General features: G+C 39.3%; 1 protein-coding gene across 1 annotated transcript in view; it reads right to left on the bottom strand.

Annotated features, from left to right (window-relative positions):
* Nucleotides 1-2,972: 2,972 nt before the first annotated feature.
* The window catches only part of LOC103806861 (multidrug resistance protein 1-like), a gene marked incomplete at its 5' end in the record, with an annotated part of 17,427 nt that continues 822 nt past the window's right edge, over nt 2,973-19,577 (bottom strand). Inside the window, 9 exons of the mRNA XM_009079569.1 lie at nt 2,973-3,172; nt 9,966-10,139; nt 10,670-10,816; nt 11,815-12,021; nt 12,932-13,129; nt 15,147-15,303; nt 15,784-15,924; nt 17,270-17,370; nt 18,163-18,366. Of these exons, the coding sequence (XP_009077817.1) occupies nt 3,128-3,172; nt 9,966-10,139; nt 10,670-10,816; nt 11,815-12,021; nt 12,932-13,129; nt 15,147-15,303; nt 15,784-15,924; nt 17,270-17,370; nt 18,163-18,366 (1,374 nt within the window). The remainder of the gene's footprint in view (nt 3,173-9,965; nt 10,140-10,669; nt 10,817-11,814; nt 12,022-12,931; nt 13,130-15,146; nt 15,304-15,783; nt 15,925-17,269; nt 17,371-18,162; nt 18,367-19,577) is intronic.

Raw genomic sequence — 19,577 nt, 5'->3', positions numbered from 1 at the left:
ACACAATATTAAAAAAACCCTGTCAATGCCTGTGCTCATGCCTTTGTTTTTGGTTTTACACAATATTAAAAAAACCCTGTCAATATCTGTGCTCATGCCTTTGGTTTTTGTTTTATTTTTTTTCATTAAAAGACTAAGACTCAGCTTAAATATAAATTGTGCTAGCACAAGTTTATTACAAACATATGTGAATGTTTGTGTGAACATGCCACTCCTGGTGGCATTATTATTGAGTGTACGTAACAGCAAAGAGGATAAAATGCAGTTTTAGATGTCTTATACTCCCTATAAAGATGCAAACAAGGTAAAGAGTCATGGCAAAAGCTGAACTTTAATGAAATGCGTTTTAAATGTCACCACATAACACACTTCTTCACTGATGCTTGGCAGTAACCATGTGCTGGTGACTAGGGTGGGATAAGCTGTGCTGGTGTTGGCTTGAGATAGTTTTTAAGGACGCTCAAGGTGAGGGTGTTGGCCTGTGGTGGGTGACACATCTGGACTCCTTCTGTGCTGAGCATTTCCTAACACTGACTGGGGTCCTAAGCAGCAGTGGGGCACTGCATCCCCTCTTTTTCTGAGAATGATGTGCATCTGTGGGATGGCTGGGAGAAGACTAAGAATATGAAGCCTTCACAGGAAAACTATACTTTCCTTTGGCAAAGGAGTGAGATTAGGAAAGGTTTCATTTTGCAGTAAGAAATATTTTCAGAGAAGCTGGTTTGAGTTGTGTAGCTTTTCATAATACCATCTCTCATGGAAGCTGGGGGGCAGTTTCTGGGGTTCAGGCAGACCTGCTGCTGCTTTCATAGTGTGATCTGTCTGGGCTTTTCAAGTGCAAGGAGTTTAATTGCTTTCCCAGGAGGTACAGCTAAAAGGCTAGACATAAAAGCCAACAAATATTTATCTACTAAAAAATGGAATAAATCCATGTGAGTAACTGACGTCATGTGGGCAAATGCAGTATCTGAGTCAAGTGAGGGCTTAAGTATCTGACTAAGCTGAAAAGAGAAATTGCTTCATCAAAGACTGATGAATGTCAGAAGAAAAAGTTACGTTTGAGTCTGCAAAATTGAATTAAAATGCCGAAAGCAAAAGGAATGGCCCCATGATTCATTCAAATTTTTGCTTGGACTATTTCCAAATTTCTTATCATGAAGCAATCTCTAATGCACTTAAATATGTTAATATAAATTTTATAAATATAGAACTATATAATCATATAAGTATGCTCTCATATATGTATTTCAAAATGCATCCTTTCCTCTGTTCCATAAATAGGACAGATTAGACATTTTGGTCTCAGAAAAAGCATATCCATAACTGTGTCTATTTGTGAGAAACAATTGAGAAGTGATAGATGCAAAGATTAAATAATGCTGGTAGATGCACACAAATTTATCAGAATCAATATATATTTTCACACTGTGCATCAAAATTTATGACTGTAAAAAATCATAGTGAGACACTAAGATATACCCTAAAAAAGAAAAATCAGCCCCCCCAAAAAAGAGAGAAAGAAAGCATTAAAGCATAATGCTGGAAGAGTCCCCAAAAAATTGGCATAAATTCATGGAAAAAGTTGTTCCAGGTCTCAAAACACATGTGAAATAATAAATTGAAGAAAATAGTCATGTCTTTATTGAGAATCCCATTTATTCCAACAAAAACTAGATTACTGACTATTAAAAAGTAAATTACATTATAGATATGTCTTCACATTGCTCTAGCATCATAAAAGTGACCCACTGAGAATTTGTTTTCATATTCAGTGTTGATGATACACATTTCATTTACAGTAAATAAAACACATGCAGTGGGTTTATAACCAGGACTATCAGTGCTTTATAAAGTGATAGTTGTTCGGATGAGCTTCCTCTGAAGCAACAGACACACTGCGTTGCCAGGTGTATGTGCCTATGAATAACAGATGTGAAAACTATTTACCATTTTTAGTGTGGTTGTATAAAAACAGGCATTGTATGGGAATATCAGAGACATAATTTATTTTGATTCCTGAAGATGTTAACTCCTTGTTTAAAATTTTCTTCATGCCATCCAAGAGGAAAAACAATCCAGATTCTCCTAATTCACTCATTATTATAAACCAATTTGGGTGCTTCTGCAATCTGTACATTTCTTTTCCCTTTTGCATATTCAGAATAAATATTTCTTGTTTCTTGAATGCTTCTCCCTTCACTCCAAAGCTTTTTGCACTGTTTATATGATGAAGAAACTTCACCCTCATTTGCTGCATTGGTCCTTCCACTTCCTTGAAGCAAGTGTCTGCAAGAGTGGGCTCCCCAGTGCCTTTCTGAACGGGACCTCCAAAAGTTTTTCGTGGGACTGATAAGCTAACCTAGCAATATGTTTAAGAAAGATCAAACATTCAGAGTGGAACTCCCTTTACCTAATACAAATGTTTAATCTGACTGAAAACTGAGAAGACTCATTCAAATTTATGGTCAGAAATATACACTTCCCTGGTGTAGCTCACTGTCTAGACTCATTCAAATTTATGGTCAGAAATAGACACTTCCCTGGTGTAGCTCACTGTTTGCTCAGACAGACATTTGGAAACAGATGAGTCATGTCCTATAGCATTTTAAAGGTAATCTTTTTGATTGTTTCAGACCTAAATGTCTGCAGTGCCTCTTTCCCCTTGTTTCCTTCTTGGTAGAAAGCCATGTACATACTCCAGGGATGCTGCCCGTGGTGGATCAAATACTGATCAGGTATTTGTAATCCAGGGTGAATTTGAACAAATATTTCCACAAAAATAGCCATACTCAGCTCATTCTTTCAAACCTCAAAGACCATAACATAAGGGACTATACTAGTGGAGATTGACTTCAGGGTGGTTTTGCTTTGAAAAACACAGGAGAGGGAGGGCAGTAGTAATAGATTATGTTCATAAGGATTAGGAAGAAATGAGGGTGTTACTCTTACAGAAACAGTAGTGCAAGGAAAAATATATTGGCCAATTCAAAAAAGTCCACAAAATCTATTTGTTGAGCTAACATGACTTTAAAATGTCTTTCTGTGAAAGCATTCAGTAAAGATTGGCATCTCCAGGAGAATTACAGGAAGGCTTAGAGAGTTTGCTTTGGAGCATGTGATACTGATGTCACTGGGCAGGCTGGGGATAACTCCAGCGGATGTGTGAGCTTCCCTAAGGGCACAGCAAATTATTATTTCCAGATGGAAAGACATGCTTCAAAAAATAGTTTCTGGACATAACTGCTGATGAACCAGTTGGGCAATGAAATGCTAAAATGAGATGACTTCTAGGGTCTCAGGTAGATAGGAGCCGCCTGCAGTCTGGTTGACCAGGCATAGCACAGAGGCAGATGGAAGCAAACCGGTGTAAGTGATTCATTTACTGAATACAATGATCAGTTTTCTGCTGAGAAATTTTTGCTAATTTTAGAAAGTAATCCTTTTGCATTGCTGTTGCTTTTGGCACTTCCCCTCTCATCTCTGTCTGCCCTTTTGCATTGGATCACATGGTGCAGCATCTGCTCTGTGTGCCAGGGAAGGCGTTTGAGGAGAAAAAGCAGTCCAGACAAGTGGAAGAGAACAGTCAGTGAAATCCATAACCCTGGAAAATATCAGGGCAATGGGCAGTCTGTGGTGATGCTATATGGCAGCTGGAGGGTGATAAAGAATAGGAAGGTAACTGCCTTTTCTACCTGTGCAAGGAAAACTGCTGGTCCTTTACAAATACCTAAGGATCAGGACTTAACAAAATAAGCCTCTCAAGTACATTTTACAAGAAGGAACTACATATACACTGTTTGTGACCTTGTTGCCTAGCTGTTTCTCTTCTTCACTATGTTCATGATCTTAGAAACACCTTAATGTCTCAGACATGGAGAGATGTGTTTTACAGTAGACAAGTTTGTCCTACATACAGCAGTATGGATACACAGAAAGAAGTCAAGTTATATACTGACATTCTTCCACTGTCTTGTCCAGATCATTTACAGTTTGGAGATAGTTAAGTGACTGCCAAGCCACATTTCTCCAGTATTATCCAAGTCCATTTGCAAACAGAAGAGCTTGGGAGTACCTTGGAAAATCTGTCACCGTATGTCCTGCTTCAGCAAGACACAACCACAGCTCCAGATAAACTGTGTGGACTCTTCTACTCTTCATGGAATCATGGAATAGTTTGGGTTGGAAGGGACCTGGAAGATCATCTAGTCCCAACCTCCCTGTCATGGGCCGGGACACCTTCCACAATCCAGGCTGCTCAAAGCCCCATCCAACCTGACCTTGAACACTTCCAGGGATGGGACATTCACAACTTCTCTGGACAACCCATGCCAGTGCCTCACTACCCTCACAATAAAGAATTTCTTCGTACTCTCATCTGAATCTACTCTCTTTCAGTTTAAAGCCATCACCCCTTGTCCTATCACTGCATGGCCTTGTAAAAAGTCCCTCTCCAGCTTTCTTGTAGGTGCCCTTTAGGTAGGCTCTTTGTTTCTCCTTATAAATGACAAGTCCCCTGGGCAGAGTGCCCACAGTAGCAGGCAGCAGGAGAGCCCTAAATGGGGGCAGAGCTGGAGCATTGCCATGATAAAATGCTTCTTCATGGAAAGGGAGGCACAAGCCTCATCCAGAGAAGATATTTAACCCCTGAAATCCAAACTCTGCCAGCACTAGGTTATCAGCTGTCCTACTGGTATTGATATGGCAGGATCTAGCAGAACAAGACCTGGTTAGTTTTCTAATTGGTGTTACAGTGCAGCCATTTCCCTAGAACAGCCACAGTCCAGGAAAGCAGTTTCAGTTCCAGCCCTCCAGCAATGTCAGGTGAGCAGACCTTAACAATCCCACATATTTTCTTAACATTTCCCTTACTAATTAGGTGAAATCACCAACCATTAACATTTCTGCTTGCAAACACATAAATGAAAAGTGGAAAAGTCAGCAGTACAATGTGCACTGACAGTAGCCAAAAGGGGACTGGGTAGGTATTGCCTGCCACAGATTGCTTAGTGGAATTTGCAAACTCTTCAAATTTTAATGATAAATCTAATCCAGGTACACACGGATGTACTATCATTTCAGCTGACCCTAGAAAAACTCCAATTGTTCTTTTCTCCCTACTTTTCAAAAAAGAAAAAAAGAAGATACCTAGCAAAAGTATGAGGGTTGCAAACTGCAATTTTTATGAAAGTTTTCCTACTGGCCATACAGCTAGCATTATTACCCTTTTTATGAGGATGCCTGCTTTACAGGCTTTAGATTAACATAAATAGAAATTTTATTGTTACAGAGCTAAGTAGACATTTGGGAAAAAAATTGATGAGAAACATTATATTCATTTAGTGTTTTGCTAACAGCATTATTCCTGAATTGCCAACAGGTATTTCAAACTGCAAGAGCACATCCAGGAGTGGGAAACATGCACACCCACTGGGACTGGTGCACTCCATTGCTCATACAAACAAGCAGACAATTAACTCTTTGAGGCCATAATGATAATTGGGTCCTATGCCCTCTAGCTCATGTGCTTCTGTCAACTACTTATCCCATTGCAGGGACTTCAGTCTGCATTCATAATTAACCATGTAACTAGAGTAACGATTGCAAAGTTTTAATCAAATTTAACAGCTATGTATGATACTACAATGGAGTCAAGTGGTTAATTTCAGTGGTTAAGAAACTGAACAAGACTGTGAAGGAGAGCATCTATGCATTTTGGCAAACTTAAAGCAAGTGTCTGGGCTAAGTGCCTCTTGTCTAGTCATGAATGAGGCCTTTGGTGTTGCTTGATAAGCAAGGGCTAATGTGTTCCCTTCACATAATTATAAATTCCCTTCACATATATATAAGGTAGCATTTTTAGTGGGACAATCAGTGAAATTCTTCTGCTGTTGGAAGAGGCTAGATTTGGTCAATAATAAAGTTAGATGCTTTCTTAATCCAGAAGATTCTCTTTTTGTCATCACAGATTTTAAAATGTTTTGCTATTAATACTATACAATTTCAAATTCAAAGTAAACAGCCCTTCTCTAACTTAAAATACTTCTTGTCAAATCAGGAATATTACTGGTGGCAAAACAGTAAATTGATATAATGTTTATAATCACACTTTTTTTCTGAAATGTTTGTTCTGTGCCATATACTCCAGCTGTCAGAGTTCAAAGCCTCCAATAACCCTGTGCATGCAGGGGTTAGTGTTCACCAAACATGCCCACATCATGGTGAGTCACTGCTAGTGTCACTGTGGACCTCACCCTTAAAATGACTGCCACAAGGATAGGGATGAAGGGAACACATTAGCTCATACTTGTCAAGGAACACCAAAAGCCTCCTTCATGACTAGACAAGAAGCATTTAGCTCAGATACTTTCTTAATGCCAGCACCGATCTAAGCCTCCTGTGAAATTATTAAGATATGATATCCCAGAAGAGAGTGAAGACTTCAGAGAAGGTATTCATAAGGCATTTTGAAGAAAAAAACTGAGTGTTTATTTGATGGGGCCAACAAATCCGCTGCTCTTAATATGTGTCCTCCTCAGCTTTCCTTTTCTGTCAGGCCTAATTCTTTTGATCTCTATATAAGTCTAGGGCTTGGTGCTGAAAAAGGTGCTTTTCACACACATTCGTCTCTGAATTTAGGTCTGCTTTTAATCAGGGCATAGCCAGTTTTCAAGCTCTATAGGCATATGCAGCTGTAAAAGTGACTTGGATGATCTGAAAAAGAACTATGAGAGCATAGAGTTGGTTATTAGTGCCTATGAGCTGAACTTATTCATCCCTTTATGAAGACAGTAAAGTCATCCAGCTCAGTCTTTGACTATGCAAGCTGTAGTGAGCTCTTTTGTCATTATTACAGATGTTGGGGATTTTGTTCTGTTTCCTTGTCCATTGTCTCTTTTGTGTTGGGTAGGACTTGTGCTTATCTGTGGTTTTTCTCAGGTCTACAGCTGATCTTTCAAACAGGACCATATTATGAATGGCTTTAGTACTGTCTGTATTGAGATAAATCAGTAAAATATGTTTGTATGTTACAAAACACCTCACTTGTCAACTTAGGTAAATCAACACCATTTACTCAATTGCACTTTCTATGTCTTCCTCTTTAATCATATCCAAGCAGAGGACATTTCTGCAACACAGCTGTCAGGCTCTGCTCTCTCCCCACATGACTGCTGTGTCCCAGAGCACTGCACACACACTCCCTCTGTCACGACAGCAGCACCTGCTCCTTCTGGCTCCAAAACCCACACCTACCTTTCCATAAGGAACAATCCTTAACACACAGAGCTGGTACTGAGGCTGTCCTGCTATTGCAGCATGAGAATGCTCTGTGTAAACAAGTGTGAGGAACATGCCAAAAGGGATGCAAGTGTAGTCACTTTTCTTTCCATGGTAGATAATGTTGACCTCTGAAAGGGCAAATAAGGGGAAATACAGGTCACAAAACTTATTTTTCTAGGCTGACCATACCACAGCTCTTCCAGCATTCCAGGTCAAAGAGTGAATGTTTGCTCACTCCTCCTACCCCTGTGCTAGTAAATAATTCCAATTTAGAGGGAAGGAAGCACATTTTTGATTCATGTCTGTTATATGCATGGATGTGAATGCAGTATTTTCCACAAAAATTCTCTATTAACTAGCCCCAGATGTTAGATGATTCATTGTTACTAAGTCTACCGACTTTTACCTCCTCTATATATTTAATCTCTCTTTACTTCACGTTACTTGTTACTGTGATACACCATAATCCATTGTAATATTATAAAGATTCATAATTCACCCCAATTGTAATGTAAAACACATATGCATCTAACCAAAAAGCACAAAATAACTGTCTTTTGCCAAAAGTTCTCTTGTTCGGCCTTGAGGGCACCATGAGAGGGAATCCTCTCCCTGGTGCAAGGCCAGGGCAGATGCCCATCCCCCATGCTACCAAGGGTGTTCCCTGCTCCTGGTGACCCCCCAAGCCAGAACAGGAGAACTATCAAACCTATTTACACCTCTTTGTCACCTTGAGGATCTGTGGATTGTCCTTAAATCCCTGAGAATCAGGCTGGTTGTTACTGAGATTCAGGCCTGGTCAGATCCTCAGAGTGGGGAGACATTTCCAGTGTGCATTACTAGGAAGCTACAAAACCAAATGGAGACAGAGGGAATTGGGCAAAAATAGACATTTCCAGTGTGCATTACTAGGAAGTTACAAAACCAAATGAAGACAGAGGGAATTGGGCAAAAATCACCCACTGCTAAGGAAAGTAGTGGGTACAGTGTATGCTGAAGTTCCTTCCCTTTTTGATTTTCAAAACTGAAAATTGGAAGCACTAGATTTTGATTCTAACTCCAGTGCAGAAACAATATAGGGAAAAGGGAATTAATTGGAGCCCATATTAGATAATTCAGAACATAATAAGGGTAGCAGTTCCATAGTATCTGCCTATCACATGAAAGTGAAGAGGTCACACAAGAGGGGTGCCCGAATGAGTGATAACTCCTCTTGAAACAGTCCCTGAGAAAAACTGTGAGGGACAGCAACTGTATTTATTCTGGCAAAACTGAGATGAGAATTTGTTTTCTTTTGTGTGCTTTATTCCCCTCACAGATCCTGATGCCGGTAAACAACTGAAATAGGCAAAGGAGATAGTCATTACTGTAAGTTTTGTCTGCTACAATCTGGAAATTGTAAAGTACTGCAGGTTGCTCCAGGCCATAAATCCTAACCCAAAGCCACGTGCAAAGCCTTGGAAAATTAAAATGCTGCAATTGGGTTTAACCAGCCAAAAAAACCCCAGCTGCTGAGTCACTCTGACTACACAGTACATATTCTTCAACTTTTAAGGGATGTATTGCAGCACCCTGAGGAACGTATCAGAGGAATAAAAAATTATTAAAGCACATGTGTAAACAAGTTTTGCCAACACTTTGCAAATCTAAATGATTATGATTCTATGAATAATTTTACAGATTGTTCAAAGACCCTTTAAAACATCAAGTTCAGCCATTAACCTAATGCTACCAAGTCCACCACTAAACCATGTCCCTAAGTACCATGTCTATTCAAAATAAAGGCTCTCATATTGAAACTCACTTTGTTTTATTTTAAAGAAGAGTTATTTACATAGCTGACATGAGCTCAATGCAAAAGAAGCCATCCCAGCTCCTCAAGACTTTTGAAATTATCCTCATGAATGCAAAGAAAAATTAAACTGTTAGGTCAGCAATTGAAAAATACTAAACAAATCAATGAAACAATGATATCTCTTATGTCCGTTTATCATGATATGGAAAGTTTGTAATGATTACAAGTATTGTCTGAGATAGAATATTGAATCCCCCAGAAATGTGTGAAGCACAGTAATATCAGAAATGTGGCATGAAGCAGGGAAGAAACAAACCCACACATCCACCCCCTTTCTCTTTAATTTTAACACAAATGCTTTTATTCAGAATCTCAGTTGTCATAAGAATTGATAGTCTCCTTTAACTAAAGAACACTTTACATCTGCATCTGGCTGGTGAAGAAACCCAAAAGTCAAACACAAGCACCAGCCCATGATGCTTAACAACTCTGTCATCCCCTGGTACATCCTTTGTCCAGGGTAGCTGATATGGACCAGGGTTTGGGGGGGGAGAGCAAGAGCATGTGCCCACCTAAGCTGTGGTGTGGATAAGACTACTCCACATCTGGCTTCTTCCAGATCACAAGGCACCACAAACTGCTTGGCAGATTCAATCCCTAGGACTCCTCTGTGCACCTTCTGTGACCCACCCTGGGGCATGCACTGCTTGTCTCCATGGGTGTATAGGTCAAGGGCTACACTGGGTACAGCAATCAGGCCGCAAGACAGTCCCTGCTCCAGAAGAACAGACACAGCCAACACTAATTCTCTGTAGAGCTTTTCATGTCTTCCCATAAAAAAAATAAAAAAAAAAATCTGTAAATAGGACTAATTAGAGACTTGTGCATTTACAAGGGCATAGTAGCGTCCTTCCTTTGCCAGTAGCTGGCTGTGGGTGCCCTGCTCAACCACCCTGCCATTCTGGATCACTGCAATGATGTCTGCTGTCTGCACAGTTGTCAGGCGATGAGCAATGACGATGCAGGTTCGACCTTGTCGGGCGTTATCCAAAGCTTTCTGGACAATCTGAGCACAGAGATCATGAAAATGCTGTTAGCACCTGGAAAGCCTTCACTTGTTATAGCAACTACATTTGATTTCTCACTCTTTGTTATCACTTGAATACAATTCCCACAGGTATACAAGTCCTTACATACATGACATCCTTACTCAACAGAGTTTCTCACTGATGTCAGTGAGCTTGATCAGATAAGCATGAGACATGGAGAAGTGGGTTCTTGGGCATGCAACTTGGTTCAGAACACAAATTCAGTGTTTATTATCCAATACAATGAAGAGAAAGATATCTGAGGGGTATCAGCTCCACATAGTGTTTTATACTTAAAGTTTTGGGGTTTTCTACTTGTTTATTTAGTAGATATGCACAGCTTCCTAGTGTAGTTCAATTCACAGCTTTCAGCTGGAAAAGCTAGCATGACACACCTGCCTTGTTGCACAGCTGTGCATTTTTAATATGTTTGCATTAGATTTACTCTACAGAAAGCAACTAGCCATGTAAATAGACACAAATATTTCACATAATAATCATTACTCACCTTTTCACTTTCTGTGTCAAGAGCAGAGGTAGCTTCATCCAGAAGCAGAATGGCAGGATTTCGAACCAGAGCACGGGCAATTGCTATTCGTTGTTTTTGACCTCCAGAAAGTTGTGCTCCTTTCTCACCCACTCGGGTATTATATTTCTGGAATGTTAAAAATTAAAAAAGACTATCTGTGAATACTTTTAGAGAAGGAAGATTAGAAAAATAAAAATTTTATGTATGGCTATAAAAGTTATTAGGCATTTCCATCTTGAAAGAAAAGAATAGTGCAAGTGGTTTTAATAAAGCTAAGGTTTTATAAACAGCTTTGGTATAAGCAGTTACATATACAATCATACATTTATACCCAGGTCTGAAAATTTACTCCTCCAAAGATTTGAATACACCTTGAATAGTACCAGCAGTGATCCAGCAGTGAGGTGCCCACAGATTATCTGCCCATGAGCATATGAACATAATGCTCACTGACAAATACATGAAGAACTTGATTCTGCATTGCTTGTGAATAAAGAATCCCAAACATCATTAATAGTAAAGAAGATAAAATATTTTTCAGCATCATTACATCATTTCCAGATACACAGAACTACAGTGAAAACAAACTATCAAAGCATTTTATCTTGTTAGAGTCAAATTCTTGGCAAGCATGAAGGCCAAATGCCATGTCATTCACTTCTGATTTATTGCTCCTTTGTATTTATTAAGAAACACTCCCTGTGCATGCCCATTCAATTAGAAATAGACCACTTCATTTTACTAAACTATTTTAGAAAAAAAAATTGCTTTCTCTTTCTTTCTCAGAGTAACTTGAGAAGTTTCTGCTCTCAAAAGAAAAATATATTAAAAAAATTCTGAGGACTTATTAATACATAAAGCATCCTCTTATTCCCCTCCCCCCAATATTCTGCTTTATCTACCACTACATTAGTGCAAATATTGCCTTTTTTTTTTTTTGAACAAACTATAAAGGATTTTAAGCTTGAAACACACTGACATTTTAATAAGAAAAACTATTATGTTTTAAGAGAAAGAAAAATATTTATTTTTAATTTGATCTGTATAAGTGAGCACTACCTAGATTTCTCCATATTATTGCAAATATCTAATCTCGCTGTGAAGAGAAGGTCACTGTCTCTTACCTCTGGCAGTTTTTCAATGAAGGCATGAATATTTGCTGCTTTAGCTGCTTCTTCAATTTCCTCCTGACTAACCACCCTACTGTTGTCTCCATATCGAATATTTTCAGCAATGCTGCAGTCAAACAAAACAGGCTCCTGTGACACCAGGCCCAGTCTGGACCTCAGCCATTGTAAATGTAGAGATTTGGTATCAAATCCATCTGCAAGCTAGAAAAAGCAACAGAAACATGATGCTGAGCTGGCCACAGAGCTCATCCACAGATACACGCTGTAAACAGGAAACATAAATTGTAAGAGGGAGCCCATTACATGTTAGATTCCCAGCAGAAATCAAGTCAATTTTTGCATGCAAAATGGAAAAGAACCAGCAGTATAGATGAAATATTTAATTAGTTTTTAATTTTGTGTGGTTTTGCTTCCATTTCCCAGCAGACTGAAACAACATGCAGATCACAGGCTGTTCTTGCAGTCCTTCCAGCCCTACTGACCACAAGAAGCACCAAGAAGCTCATGGGAAAGCCTGTCCCTTAAGAAGCTGAAGACAACAACAAATATTCTAAGCTGTAGACCTTTAACTCAATCTTAAAACCTCCAAGGAGGTTTCTTTGGACTTTCTATACTCATTAACAGTGATTGCATAAAAAAGTCCATTGCAGACTTCTGATGGTGGCACAGTAACATCTGTGTGAGATTGCATTTGTGTTATCTGAAACACGTATTTATGTCCCTAATGTGTGAATTCATATCAGCAAGATACACACTGACAAGCAAGAGACAAACTTTATGCCCGTGTGACCAGGCTGTTAGCAACTTTGGAGAGGAAATGCAGTCTGATATGGTCATTCTTTTCACTGGTGAGATCTGTGCCCTGAGCCAGCACACCATGCCAACACAGGCACCAGTGCTGGTATGTGTGGGCAAGTGCATAGGGCAGGGAATATCAGGGTCTTGGGGTTATCTACAGCTCCACTGGAGCCACAGCCTCAGTAACCCACACCTCTAAAAAAGGCATCTCAACAGAGGTACTGTCAGGATTGTTGAAAGCCTCTGAAACCTCGGAAGATAAAGAGTTCTGTAGATTTAATTGTTATTAATAGCCACACAAGTCTATTTTTACCACTTGTCCTTCCACAGGGTCATAAAATCTCTCCAAGAGCTGAATGGATGTGCTTTTGCCACAGCCGCTGCTTCCTACTAACGCCAGAGTCTGTCCTTTATTAACCTTCACGTTGAGTCCTTGCAGAACTTGAACTTCTGGCCTCATTGGATATACAAAATGGATGTTTCTGAATTCAATGTTGCCTTCAAAATGGCTCTGAAAAATAGCAGAGAGTTCACATGCTCATATCAACATTTATTAGCTTTAAATATAACACTTGTTAAGACTTTGTTACTAAAGTGAGATAACTGAGGAAGTTTGGGAGAGTGTTTTCAAAAGTGCTTTTGAAGTTTTTTTTAAATTACACATTGGATTGAGTATCACTATTTATAGGACGACCTGCAGATGTAAGTTACTAGATCATTCTGAGGGAGTTTTCTGCATCTCTCGTATCTCATTTTTCACTTCACCCTTGAAAAGAATGTCTTTAGACAAATAAACAACATTTGCATTTTTAATTTCTGATGCATTTAATTGAGGCACTTCTACTTGTGATAAAGTCTATATAATTTACTTTCCTGATGTCTCACTGGAGGTAGTACAATTTGAACAAATGTACAACAAGGTCAAAATCAGAGATTAAGATAGCAGAGCTAAATTCTTCAGTAGGTAATTCACAGGCATGCAGGACAAGTTGTGTTTCAAAAAGCAGTGATAGTTGTTAATTAGCCATTCTATCCAGGCTGATATTTAAGCACAAGTGGAAGAAAGGGGGCACATGCCAAGGCTGTTGCCCCTCCTGTTCTTTGGAGTATGAGCCAACTGTATGTACATACTAGCAGCACCACTAGTATGATGCTCTTACAGCAGGTGATGACCTAATTTAATGAGCACAAAGCTTTGCTTTGCTGAAGCTGCAGACATCACTGGTATTTGAGCCCAGTCTATACTGGAAAATGTTTTCATTTAAGTTTCATTTTATTGGAGGCCTTCTGCCAAGTCTTTCAATGTCAGTGCCAAAGAACCTTGGTTCTAGAAGATATGCAAGTGTGCTCAGAACTTTAAAGGCTGAAAATCCTGTATATAAGCTTAAAGTTATAGAAACTGAATTATGGCTTCCTAAGTAGGGGCTACCACCTAAGACCTACATGGGAAATTAGTTTTAAACTTAATGTGCAAATGTAATCCTTCCAGACTGAAGTATATTGAAAGTATTTCATGCAGAAATTTGACAAGAGCTGAGGCCAGCTTCCTTAATGACAATTTTGGTTTAGAGGTGAGGTTTGGGGGAATTTTTTGAGTGTGTGTTTTGTTTTCTCTTGTTGGTTTTTCCTTGCTGTATCATTCCCCTCCTCCCATCTATAGAGCAAAACAGAGTATTAATTAAATTACTTTTGACTTACAAGAGTGCATTTTTACTTGTAAGCTTCCACAGTTGGAAAAGGATGGCTTTTGGCAAAACTGTCCTCTGTCTAAAGGAACTAGTCTCTCTTATTTACAAAATAAGCAGAAAAATGCATTTGTATTTTGTTTCTCCTGTAAACCCTTACAAAGATAACACAACTTTTATTGTAACTGACATATCAGTGTTTGCCTAAAACCATTCAAGATGTGTCTTGGTAGAACGAAAAGTGTGGTTTTTTCCTCATTTAGAACAAGACTACATTCAAAGCTATAAACTTTTGACTGAAACCCAGTCCATAACACTGTTTTATATGTCTGTCTTTTCACAGAGTCATACAATGGCTTGTGTTAGAAGGGACCTTAAAGACTATCTAGTTCCAATCCCTCTGCCATAGTCAGGAGTACCTTTCACTACACCAGGTTGCTCAGAGCTCCATCCAACCTGGCCACGAACGCCCCCAGGGATGGGGCATCCATAGCTTCTCTGTAAAACCTGTTCTACTGCCTCATCACCCTCACAGTGAAGAATTTTTTCCTAATATCTAATCTAAACTTACTCTTTCAGTGTGAAGCCATTCCCCTGTGTCCTTTCACTATATGCTCTTGTAAAAAGTCCCTCCCTATCTTTCATATAGGCTTCCTTCAGATACTGGAAGACCATAATTAGGTCACAGTTATTGTGTCACCTTTTGTGACACCCTAAAAAAATATGAAGCTATGAATACAGTTCCAGGCAGTACATTATTGAGTGTTATTACACTTTTCTCAAAAAAGAACCACTCCCAAAAATCACCCCCATACGAATCCCAAAAACTCTCCAAATCCTCACCAATTTTTCACCTTCTTCACTATAACTGTCAATTAGAGGTTTCCTGTCCAAAAGTTGAAAGATTCTTTGGGCTGACAATCTAGCTTTTCCATAGTCTGGTGCCAGGGAAGCAGACTGACCAACATTCATAGCTGCAAATATGACGGAAGAGAAGACTCTAAAAAACAAAAGACAAAGCATGACTCATGTCAGGAAGACCAAGGCACTCTTCCTCATGTGTAAAACAAACCTTCAGAATAAAGTTTATTTAGCATCTTTAGGTTATGATATTTCTGGAGCTCCTCACCCTACAAACTGTCATCCAGTATTAGGAAGTTCTGTTTGTTCCCACAGGTAATTTACATCTGAACAGTGGCATCACATTACTTCTCTACCTAATAACCTCTGCCTAGAAGGAACATCAAAGGGCAGAGGATTCTCCAGATGCCAGAACTTGCTGCTAACTCTTGCTTCTTCACTGCCCAAATATGCACCTTTCCCCAAAACAGCCCTCATGCCCAAAGAGCACTCTCAACCAGACTGAATTCTCAATTGTCTATGCCTCATTACCTCTAATTTGATAAAATCATTTGTATGCATTGAAATCACATCATGTACTGATTTTGATTTTTTTTTACATTTTATAAAATATACTCACATAAATACATTTTCAAAGTTGGTCAGACAATTAGCAATGAGCCATGCCCCAAATCTGAAGACTGCTGCGTTAATAAAGTACTCAGCACACTGAGCTACTCCATAGGTAAATCCATACAAAGGGGCTTTTTTCAGAGAATCTCTGATAAAAGAAGAGACTTTCCATAAATAACTTGTAAAAGAGAAACAGCAGACACTGGCTGGGGGATGGCCAGACTTCTAGATTAAAGTTTTCAAGCAACAGAGCTCACCCCCTGAAATCACAACAAATCAGCCCATAACACATACACATTTACAAACAACCCCTGCCAGACATTAAGAGCCTCCCACATCGTGACACAGAACTTCCCTTAGGACAGAAAGCAATGAGATCCTTGATCCTCAGTTATGTTATCCTGAATCCTCTTCCTTTGCTTTTATAGCAAGGCAGTTAAAAAAATAAATTAATAACTACCCCAATATGACCCATTTTATTAAGAAAACAAGCAGGCTCCAGCCCATCCTAAGAGCTGCCTGCAGGCTTCTGCCTGGTCATCCCATCTGAGCAGAGACCTCTCATCCTGATTTGGAGCAGGGACTTATTGCTGGGTATCCCCGCAGGGATTCAGGCTAAGCTGCTATTTCTCAATCCATCCCTCTGGCGAAGTTTCGTTTTGTGTAGCTAATTGAACACACACACACCAAATCAGAGTCTGGAGGACACTCTGCCCTCATTGTTTAGGATACTCTCTGAGTAAGAGGAAATCTCCTTTCTTAATCTGAGCTGTAAATCAGAGACCTGTGACAGCCCAGGCGAGCATCCTGCCCAAACGTGGGCTATTACCTGTTCACCAGACCATGATTTTTAACACTATTGTTAGCTGAGAACACAGTATGCAATACATAACTTTCAATTCCTTCTTTTACATTAGTTACTTTACAGGATTAAAGAAACAAATTAGATTTGGGCTATTTGGTTTAAATAAAATGGAGCTGGAAAAATCTGGCATCCACGGTGATTCAAGTGCATTTCAGTAGAGACAAGTTAGTAGGATGTTACGAGTTAAACAAGGGAAACATATGAAGTTCATTTCAAGGTTTCAGAGTCACATGAGGGCAATAAAACTAGTTAATGTTATAAAGGGTGTGGTGAAACTGTCAGTTCTTGAGATAAGTAATATCAATGTGACATACTGAAAAGGAGTGAACATATATCTTATATTGTAGGCATACACAGGCAAACAATATTCTGTAACACATATGCAGAGAATGCAGTTTATAAAGTGTTTGCATAATACAAGGTAAACACTGCAAATGTTTTTTCATTCTGAATTTAAGGATGTATATTACAATATACTGACTGTACAAATTTCAGAGCTATATAAACAGCTATTGATATTCTCCCCAGACTTTTGGGTATTGGACAGTGTGCAAGAAATGTATTTACAATAAATCTGAAAGTCTGAAGTGTACTAAGAAATAATTATTAAAGAAAAAAAAAATCCCACCTATATGGACCATTCAAACTAGCAACATATCTTTCATAAAATGCTTCTTCCCTGGTCAGTGAAGCTACAGTTCTTATGTTTTCAACGGATTCTGTTGAAATCTAAATTGGGAGATAAAACAAACAAGAGGTCATCCATTACAACTGCAATCTGCAACATATCTCCTAAACCCTCGATTTCTTCTCTAGCATTTATTATTTTAAACCAGAAAGCACTTGCTTCAGAGAAGAGATTGAGGTCTATTCCCAGGTGAAGCCCTGAGCAGTGAGATTATTCACTCCATGGTCACAAGACATGGGGGAGCTGAGTAAACAACATATTTGAGTTCAGAACCTTAGGCCAGCATGCAGGAAGCATCAGCAGCATCTGCTCTAACCCATGGGTTTGTGTCCCTGATGAATTAAACCAAATTTAATAAACCAGGATCACCAGTCATCTGGACTGTGCTCTTTTGTACAAACTACTTCTGCTTCCTGAAAGAAAGCTATTAGCTGAAGGAAGGCAGTACCCTGAAACTCCTGAGCATGCTAATGGTCTGCCTTTGTGATGGAATAAAAAAGTACCCATGCTGCAGCACTTCAGGTTGCAGCAGAACAGTGCAGTTACAATGCATACCAGTTCTAGGGCTGCTGTTGCTACAGCCATCCCTGCCTAGAAATCTACTGTGGAGGCTTTCAAATGCATTTTTATAGTTTCATCTACAGATGTTTTCTGTTATCTAGGTTTTGCTTTTCTTGGGAATATATAAGCATTCCCCTCAAACCCCACCCTGCCCTGTCCTCTCTCCCCCCTTCCTTTATCTTGGACAATTGAGTCAGCTATAACATAGCTACAATGTTGTCCTTAAAAGTGATCTCACAGCATAACCCTGCAGTTAAAATTGGAGAACTTACTCTTCCAGCCTCTTCCAAAGCTTTTTGATCTTTTGCAGCATGACCAGACATAGAGCGAAGACTCACAGCATTTGTAACAATAATGAAAGGAATGCAGGCCAGGATAAGCAAAGTCAACTGCCAGCCGTATACAAAGGCAATAATGATGGCAGTCACAAGGGTAAAGACAGTCATAGTCATCAGTGCAAGTCGGCTTCCAGTTGCCTAAGAAAAGCCCAGAAACCCCCCAAATATCTGTCATTAGAATTTTCTTTTTGTTACTTACATCACCACTTCAAATTGCTATAGAGTCAAGGCCAAAGGTTCAGCTGGAAAACAAAACTGTGTGGTTGTGTAAGGATGTTATGCACCTACTTAACATAACCATTCCTAGAGATTCCTCATGCCTGCCAGTATTCAGCCCTTCAGGAGAGGTTAAAGCATTCTAAAGAATTGGTCATGACAGTTCTTTAATGAAATAAGTATCTGGGACTTCACACAGCAGAAGGTTGTGGTCACGGTAGGGCAGGTTAGCAGTTGGGTGTCCAGCACTAGGCAAGAGGGACTTGATTCTAACAACAGTCATCCATTGACCCAACACACTAAAAGTGGTAGAAAACACACAATCTCAGGTTCTCACACTGCTGCACTTGGGGTTGGGTTCTCGGAGGAAAAAAAAATTAATCTGAATTTGGCCACCCTGTAGAAATGCTTTATCTCAGTGGGATAATGAATAGGAGAGATTAACTCCTACTGAATGAAGAACTCCCATCTTCTCCAGCCTGTGCAACCTTTTCATCAAGAACTTTTTAAAATGGGAGATGATTAGCATCCAGCATCTGGGTGGCCTCTGATCTGCAGAAAAATGCTCTGCAAACAGCCCTGTGGAAATAGTTCATCTTCCAAAATTTGGCTTGATGGAAAAAACAAAAATCCTTGGGCAGGAAATAAATATTCTTTCTTTTGCTAAAGACTTTCCTGCCCTGAAAAGACTTTTCTTGTTCAATAAAATTTAAAATAGTAGTAATTAAACCAATGCCAAGGTGAATTGTTGCCATATGTTCCAGGGGCTGCACATAAACATGGATTTGGAAACTTCAGCCAGTGCAGCATAAGCCATGGTACTGTCTTACTCACACTCTGTAGCACTCCAGAGAACATAACAGCTTTGGACAACAATTTATGCCTTTAGTTGTTTTTTGTAGTTAGGGGACCATGTGTACCCCCTCCTTTCTACTGCTTTGACAGGGTGATATAGTTCAATGCCACTGAAGAAAACCAAAACTTTATATAATGAAAATGACTAAGTTTTATCAAAAATTGTCTGACTGGAAACCCACAATGGAGGATACAGGAGAGAGAAACAAAAGTCTATGGAGGCTGAAAACTGTAGTAATTAAATAGTTTTTTGATGTACCAGTTTGAAGGAAAAAATA

Source organism: Acanthisitta chloris, unplaced genomic scaffold (assembly GCF_000695815.1).
Source record: "Acanthisitta chloris isolate BGI_N310 unplaced genomic scaffold, ASM69581v1 scaffold45477, whole genome shotgun sequence".
Taxonomy (NCBI): Eukaryota; Metazoa; Chordata; class Aves; order Passeriformes; family Acanthisittidae; genus Acanthisitta; species Acanthisitta chloris.
Note: the sequence above shows the minus strand (reverse complement) of the source record. Positions and strands in the feature narration are given on the sequence as shown.